Genomic DNA, 8,090 nt, shown 5'->3' on the forward strand with positions numbered 1-8,090 from the left:
AGTTGTCTTCTTTTTTACTTACCATATCCACATGTATTTGCAATGGTAGAACAATAATCAGTTTAGCTGAATAAATAAATCCTATGGTAAATTTTTGTTAATAAAATATTGTGGATTCTGGCTTTTACATTTCAGTCTCAAAGGCTGTGTTTCTTATTTTATTCTATACAGCTTACAACCAACAAGGTAAGCACATCTACTTTATAGCTTTAAACAAATATTTTCCACATCAACATCACAGAAATTACTCCACTACTGGAGTCATTGTAAATGCTGTTAAAAATTTTTAAATCCTATCTTAACTTATATATTGAAAGTAAATGTAATTCCTATCAGGAAATAAGTAAAATCTCATTTCTGTTGTCAATTGTCATGTTTCCTGGTGACATAGGCCATTTCTTATCGGACTAAGAGTCAGGAACTCACTGGTGAAACCACAGACATCTTTAGACTTCCAAGTTGCTATTTTACTTCCACACTGCCTTCATGCAAGAAGAATTTTCTGATATATCATGTTTCTGAAACTTCATGCATCTGATATTTCTTTTCTTGGAGAGTTGTTCTTGGCTCCTTAGCTTTCACTTTGGGCAGTGACATTTTGCAACATTGATAAACTCTTGTCTTTACATTTATGCTTTTCTATTTTGAGTGTATTTGTTAAACTGTCAATGTGAATGTCATATTCCACTATTTAAGTAATTGTCCACATCCCTCTAATTTATGTTTCTTTCCTTGTAGTTTGTTTCTGAGGACACATGGATGAAATGGATGGAAGGAATCAGTCCGTAGTATCAGAATTTGTACTTTTGGGACTTGTCCACCCACAAAGTAATCAAGTCTTACTCTTCATGATCTTTTTGATGCTTTATCTGCTCATTGTGTCTGGAAATATTGTCATCATTGCCTTAATAACCAGTGACCGCCATCTCCATTCCCCTATGTACTTCCTGTTAGCAAACCTGTCGTTATTTGATATGTGGCTTTCTTCAATCACTACTCCCAAAATGCTCACAGACTTACTCAGAGAAAACAAGACCATTTCCTTTGCAGGGTGCATGTTCCAGATTTTCTTCACTCATTGCATTGCTGCAGGGGAGATGGTGCTTTTGGTAGTAATGGCTTATGACCGTTACGTGGCCATCTGCAAACCACTCCACTATTTCACTATGATGAATCTGAAAAGATGCACGGGACTGGTGTTGACTTCTTGGACTATTGGCTTCATCCATGCCGTGAGTCACCTGATAGAAATTACGGGGCTTCCTTTTTGTGGTCCCAAGGAAATTGATAGTTTTTTCTGTGATACACCATTGATAATCAAGCTAGCCTGTATGGATTCCCATGACTTGGATATTTTAACGAATGTTGAATGTGGTGCTGTGGGTGTACCCTGCTTTATTCTGTTGCTCATATCCTACACAAACATCCTTGTCACTGTTTGCCAAAGTTCTAAATCTGGTGCAAATAAGGCCCTGTCTACATGTACTGCCCATATCACAGTGGTGATGGTCTTTTTTGTACCCTGCATCTTCATCTATGTATGGCCCCTCAAATTCACCTGGTTAAACAAATTTCTGGCTGTATTTTACTCCATTTTTACACCTCTCCTGAATCCAGCCATTTATACAATGAGAAATAAGGAGATGAAAAACGCTATGAAAAGATTCATAAATAACTACCTGGATTCCAAGAGAAATTTCTAATAACAAGAAATCTGTACTAAATACTTCATGTAATTGAGACTGGCCTTATTCAATACATTTTTAAATTAGTAAACTTATTTATACTCAATATTTTTACCAATCTATCTATTTAGGTATAGGTTTAACATACTTTGAAGATATAATACTTAGTAATAACCAGCAGAATATTGTGAATTAATCACTGGAATACAAATATGTATAATACTTCATACATCAATTTTATTCAACCCATTTTCTTACATCTTTCATAAAGAAGAACAGTGTTTGATTACCAAAGTTATGTTTTTCTCTGTGAATAATAACCAAGTATTGATTTGAATACACACACACACACACACACATATATACACAACCCATACTTTTAACTTACCCTTTGCCAGATTGCAACATTATCATTTTGCTTAAGACAAGTATTTTCAAAACTGCTAAACACATTAGGAAAAAAAGTTTTAAAGATGAGACAAAAGTAATTAAGTATTCATGGAATAGCAGTGTACTTTTCTCCATATTCATTTTTAACACAATGAGTTTAATATCATAGTAAAAGTCTATTAATGTAGCCTGATGATATTTTCTAAGTTGTCTCTATCATGAGACCTTATAACATTTATGTAAATAATTTAAATATAATTTCCCTAAGGACAGTGTGCAGTAGTTTACTTACCATTTAGTTCAAGAATTTGTACTTAATTCATCCATTAATACATAGCAAACATATGCATTGGTAGTTTGTACTGTGCTATCTCACTGTAGTTTATTGGTCAGGAAGCCAGGAGGCCTTCAAAATAGCATTAGTCATTTCCATTGTTCTTAGTTTCCCACCATGACTAGATGATATGACCCTATTGCTGAAGCCACAACATACTATATCTCCAAGACAGAAAAAAGCAGTTTTAATGTGACAGAGATACTTCTGATCTGGATCACATTCATAGTATTGGAAGGTACTCTGTAGGCCACTGGGAAAGGTATGACATCAGTGGTGTTTTCTATCTCTGGAGTCTTCATGCAGTCAATGACCTACCAAGCAAGGTGTGCTCACTGACATAATAATGGTATTGGCTCTATGGAGTAAACAAACCACTTTCTAACTCTATTTGAGGCTTTTTCCATGGGAAGGAATTTACACACAGACACATATTCCTGATCAAAAGCAAAGAACTTGAAGAGTCAGATGCAAAATTCCCTAAGAGGTTGCAAAATTTCATGTCTAACTCCCTTTAAATATTCATGATTTTAGCCAAATATTTGTGCTATTGTCAACCTTAGTGAAAGAAGATTTTAGAAGTGGGAGTGACTAATGCAGAAACTGATCAATTCAAAGTAATAGGTGAACCCCAATAAAACTATGTTCACGTACTTTTTGGTGATTATATGTGTGACTCCACAATAAGAAATGCCTCCAAGTAAAGGTCAAATTGTGCAGATGCTCTAGCAGAGCAAACAGGGCGCCTTACTAGTTATGTTGTTTGTCTTAGAATCTTATCTTTAGTCCTCCCTCTTTCCAGGCGACCTTAGTTTGTCTCACCTTGGCAGTTTTCACTTGCTGAATAGTCTCTAAAAATCTAGAATGAAACAAACGACCACGGCGATCATGTAGAATAACCTTTTCTTTTTTTATTCCAAGTGTGTGGATTTTTTTGTCTACGTGTATGCCTGTGCACCATTTGTGTGCTTGGTACTCCTGCAGACAAGAAAATGCAGATCCTATAAATGGACTTACAGCTCCTTTTGAGCCACCCTGTGGTTGATGGGCACCAAACCTGTTCCCTTAAAGAGCAATTAATGCTTTCTCTCCAGCCCTATAAATAATCTTTTTGATGTGCTCCTATATTGTGATTGCAAGTATTCTGTTGAGAGTTTTGCATTTGTGTTCATCAGGTATATTTGTATATTAGTCCTCACATTTTTGTTGTTGTTGTTTCATTTTATTGTTTGGGTACTAGAGATATACTAGCTCCTAAAAGTTTAGAAATATTTTTATTCCTTTAGAATATTTTTTAAGCATTGGTAGTATTTTATCTTTAAGCTTCTGCTAGAATTATGCAATCTATCTGGAACACATTGTTGTTACCAGTAGATTTTTTACTAATATTTCAATTTTTGTTATTTTATATCCACTTAAATTATCAATATTTTCTTGGTTAGCTTTGTTAGATCAGCTATATATAGAAATGAATTACTTTAGGTTTTCTACCTTGGTAAAATATATGTTGTAAGGTTTAGAATTATGATGCTGGGTGAGAAGGGAGATTACATTACTATGGAATTTAAAATTGCCTAGTAACATCTGCTTTCTTTGCAAGGCTCAGTGGTATCTTCTAGACAATACATATGTTTAAATCATAGTCAAGGCCAAGATCAGTCCCAGAAGTGATGCCAAGATGAATGTGGTTGTTGGGAGAGAAAGACTGAGTCTTTCTCTGGCCAGTCTTTCTCTGACCTGACCAGTCCAGTAAAAAAATAAATTGTGACAAAGTAGTGTTACCTTAATCATTTCACCATTATATTAACTCTTATATTGTTTATACAATTTCTTTTAGTTTACTGCTTTGGGGATTTTTTGTTGTTGTTGTTCTTGTTTTTATACAAACTCTCTAGATGCACTGTTGTGCTATTTATTTGTCTTGTTCTGAGTTACTTAATTTTATATTTTTATTATTTTAATTGTCTGTGTACATGCATGTGTGTAGGGGTGTATGTGGTTTCTCTCTCTCTCTGTGTGTGTGTGTGTGTGTGTGTGTGTGTGTGTGTGTCTGTGTGTGTGTGTGTCTGTGTGTGTCGGTGTGTGTCTGTGTGTCTGTGTGTGTGTGTCTATATAGTGGTACAGACGCTGACAGAGTCCAGAAGAAGGCCTCAGGTCTCCTGGAGCTGTGTGCTTTTGAAGAACAGCGCATACTCTTAAACACTGAATCATCTGTACATGGTCTAGGAGATACAGTTTAAAAGAATAATTTGTTCAACTGACAGGACTCTATCAATAAGAAGAAAGAATGTGCTGGAAATTAAGGGAAAATGACTTTATGCATGATTTTGAATTTTTGTCAAATTCATGCCTTATGTTTATTAAATATATACTATCAGTCCAAAAAAAACAAGTTGACAAAAAAAGATATATAAGCTGAATATGGATGGTGTTTTCATGTTTGACTTAGAGTTCAAAGCATGGGTCATAACAAGCCAAGTTCCACTACCTGTCCTTAATAAGCCAATTGAAACAGCCAAATTAACATCTTAAAGCTGAAAAGGAAGACCTGTTCAAAGCGACCACATTGACAAAGGGAACAAATAGATTCAGTGACTCTCCCAGTCCACCTTTGGACCTTAACGTGAGAATAGAGTTTAAAAAAGAAAGAGTGAACTATGCATAACTGAGCAGTGAGGGCAAGGTGTGATCCCCTGTCCACTCTTTTTTCTCACCTCCAAGTTTCTCCTAAAAGACCATTTTATAAGTTGTAACTCTTTCTCCCTCAGCTGCAAGTATGTGAAAGTTAAATTGAACATGACAACCCATGATGCGATTTCCCTTTGTTTACAAATCCATGATGTGGAGAGAGTTTCTGACACAATTATTTAGCTATTATCCATGCTCCTATTAGTAACATCTTGTCTGAGCTACATAATCAACCTCAATAAACACACTCATGTCACTAAGTTGGACTTTGATGAAATCATACTTTGGACTGTCATTGATGCCTTCCTGAAAGTGTTAAACATTTAATAGTATTTCCTGAAAATCTAATGGAAACAGTAAAGCTAGAACAACAGGAAAACAAAGCTACAACTTGTGACAAATGTGTTTCAAATTAAAAAAAAAAAAAAAAAAAACATAGTCAAAGGTAAAGGGGAAAAAGGCCTCTTTTTTTTTTTTTTACTCATTAAATCAGGATAAAATTTATTATAGAGCCTAGCACAAAATAGATATGTAGATGATAAAAGCCTCTAAACATTTTGAAACATTAAACTATGTTTTACTTGATGAATACAAATGAAAGCATTGAATATCGTGTTTGTTACCTAAAATAAAATTACAAACCTAAGAATCACAATTATAGAACAAAAAAGTTGAACAATTTAAAATGGAATTATTAAATTATGAAAATAATGATTAAAAAAATTTAAAGGTAGGTAATATGGAGGAAGTTAGCAGATCAAAAGATAACATAACCAGAACCTTTATCAAGGGACCCAGAAGGAAATACAAAGGCCTAAGTAAATCTGCAAAATGATGAAGGACCAAACTCCAGATAAAAAGATTAAACAATTTGTAAGTAATTTTGAAATTTCTATGCTAATTCATATGAGATTATAGATGAAAAGGAAAATTACAGACAAACAGAAAAAAGAGTATACTATGGGACCATATGGCCCAGGGCTCCAGAGGAAGGGTGGAGGAAGTTTTAACTCCAAATACGTCAAACATGAGGTCTTGACTACCTCCCCCCTCTCAACCTGGCATCATAAAGCTGGCTTCCCCAACATCAACTCTAGTAAGAATTTATTTATTTTTTTTTTAATTTATTCTTGTTACATCTCAATGTTTATCCCATCCCTTGTATCCTCCCATTCCCCCCCCCCATTTTCCCATTATTCCCCTCCCCTATGACTGTTCCTGAGGGGGATTACCTCCCCCTGTATATTCTCATAGGGTATCAAGTCTCTTCTTGGCTACCAGCTGTCCTTCCTCTGAGTGCCACCAGGTCTCCCCCTCCAGGGGACATGGTCTGAAAATGAAAACGGATTCAATGATAAACACACAGACAGAAGAAAAACGAGAACGGGAGACCTCAGAGAAGAAGGCGCGCAACACAGAGGTGAGCTTTTCTAACAGAATCCAAGAGATGGAAGAACGAATCTCAGGGCTAGAAGATACAATCACAGATATTGAATCAACCATTAAAGAAAATGCCAAATCTGGAAAACTCCTGACACAAAACATCCAAGAAATTAAGGACACCATGAAAAGAAGAAATTTGAGGATAATAGGCATTGAAGAAAGAGAAGACATCAGACTCCAGGGCCCAGAAACTATTCTCAATAAAATCATAAAAGAAAATTTCCCCAATCTAAAGAAAGAAATGCCTATAAACATACAAGAGGCCTACAGAACACCAAATAGAATTGACCAGAAAAGAAAAACTGCCCGCCACATAATAATCAAAACACAAAACATGCAGAACAAAGATATTTCTTTTTTAATTATTTTCTGGTACATCACTTTATTTTCAATGTGAAACTACTAAGGTTAGGACAGTCAATAGTTTGACATTCCCTCAATCTCTATTCTCTTTATCCCTGCACTTCTTGTAGCCATGGTAAATTTTGGGTTTAACATTTTATGGGTGGGTTGTTGTTCCCCTCCCTCCACTATAAGTTCTGCTTGGCTAGAAGATGTCCACTTTAGTCTCCATGCCCCTTTTCACCTTCCCACCTCCCACTGTCTTATCTAAGTTACCCCCATATCCTCTCAATAGCCTACCTTGTTGAATGTCTCCGTGCTGCACACACACATATCCGTTTCCATTCTCTCCCTCAGCAATCACATCCCACCACCTCTCCCCACATCTAATTCCCACCCTAGTTTCCCCACTCACTCCAAGCCCTGACACTATGAATGGTACTCTGCTATACTTGCAGACACTAGTCTAGCATACCTGTCCTCTGAGAACCCAACCCAGTAGCAGATTAAAACAGATACTGGGACTCACAGCCAATCAGTAGAAGGAGTTTGGGGAGTCTAGTGGATGTGTGGGTAAAAGATAGAAGGACCCAGAAGGGACAAGAACTCTACAAGAAGATCAACTAACCTAGGCCCATGGAGACTTACAGAGACTGAAGCACCAAGCTAAGAGCATGCATGGTCTGCACCTATGCCCTCTACACATATGCAACCGATGTGCTGCTGGGTTTTCATGTGGGTTCTCTAGAAGGTGGAAAAAGAGCTGTGTCTTGCATGGACTATTTTTTTCTGTTTTTGGATCACTTCCCCCTACAGGGTCTGCCTTGTTTGGCCTCAGTGGAAGAGTATGCTCACTCCTGATGAAACTTGATGTGCTGGCATGGATTGACATGGGAAACCCCCCTTTTCTGAGAAAGGGAGGGTGAAGAGGGTAAGGGTGTTTGAGATGCCAGGTGAATAAATAAATGCAGTTATAAAATAATCATACAACTATCTTTTTAAAATATTCATGTTTATTTATGCAGCTATTTCTAGGAGAGAATTCCCAAATTGATGACCATTTTCGTTATTTAACAGTTATGATCTAGAAGGTTATTATTATGAAAAGCACAAATAAATACAAAGGATTGGAAAATCATAAGTGTAATGTTGAATTATATATATATGTATATATATAATGAGAGAGAGACATAGTTATAGATACAGAT

At 36.0% G+C, this 8,090-nt stretch overlaps 1 protein-coding gene across 1 annotated transcript; it reads left to right on the forward strand.

Moving 5' to 3' along the window:
• Nucleotides 1–755: 755 nt before the first annotated feature.
• LOC127188424 (olfactory receptor 4K3-like) lies at nt 756–1,703 on the forward strand. Its single transcript, XM_051144888.1, has one exon. The coding sequence runs from the start codon at nt 756–758 to the stop codon at nt 1,701–1,703; it is 948 nt and encodes a 315-aa protein (XP_051000845.1).
• The last annotated feature ends 6,387 nt before the right edge of the window (nt 1,704–8,090 follow it).

This window comes from Acomys russatus, chromosome 4 (assembly GCF_903995435.1).
Source record: "Acomys russatus chromosome 4, mAcoRus1.1, whole genome shotgun sequence".
Taxonomy (NCBI): Eukaryota; Metazoa; Chordata; class Mammalia; order Rodentia; family Muridae; genus Acomys; species Acomys russatus.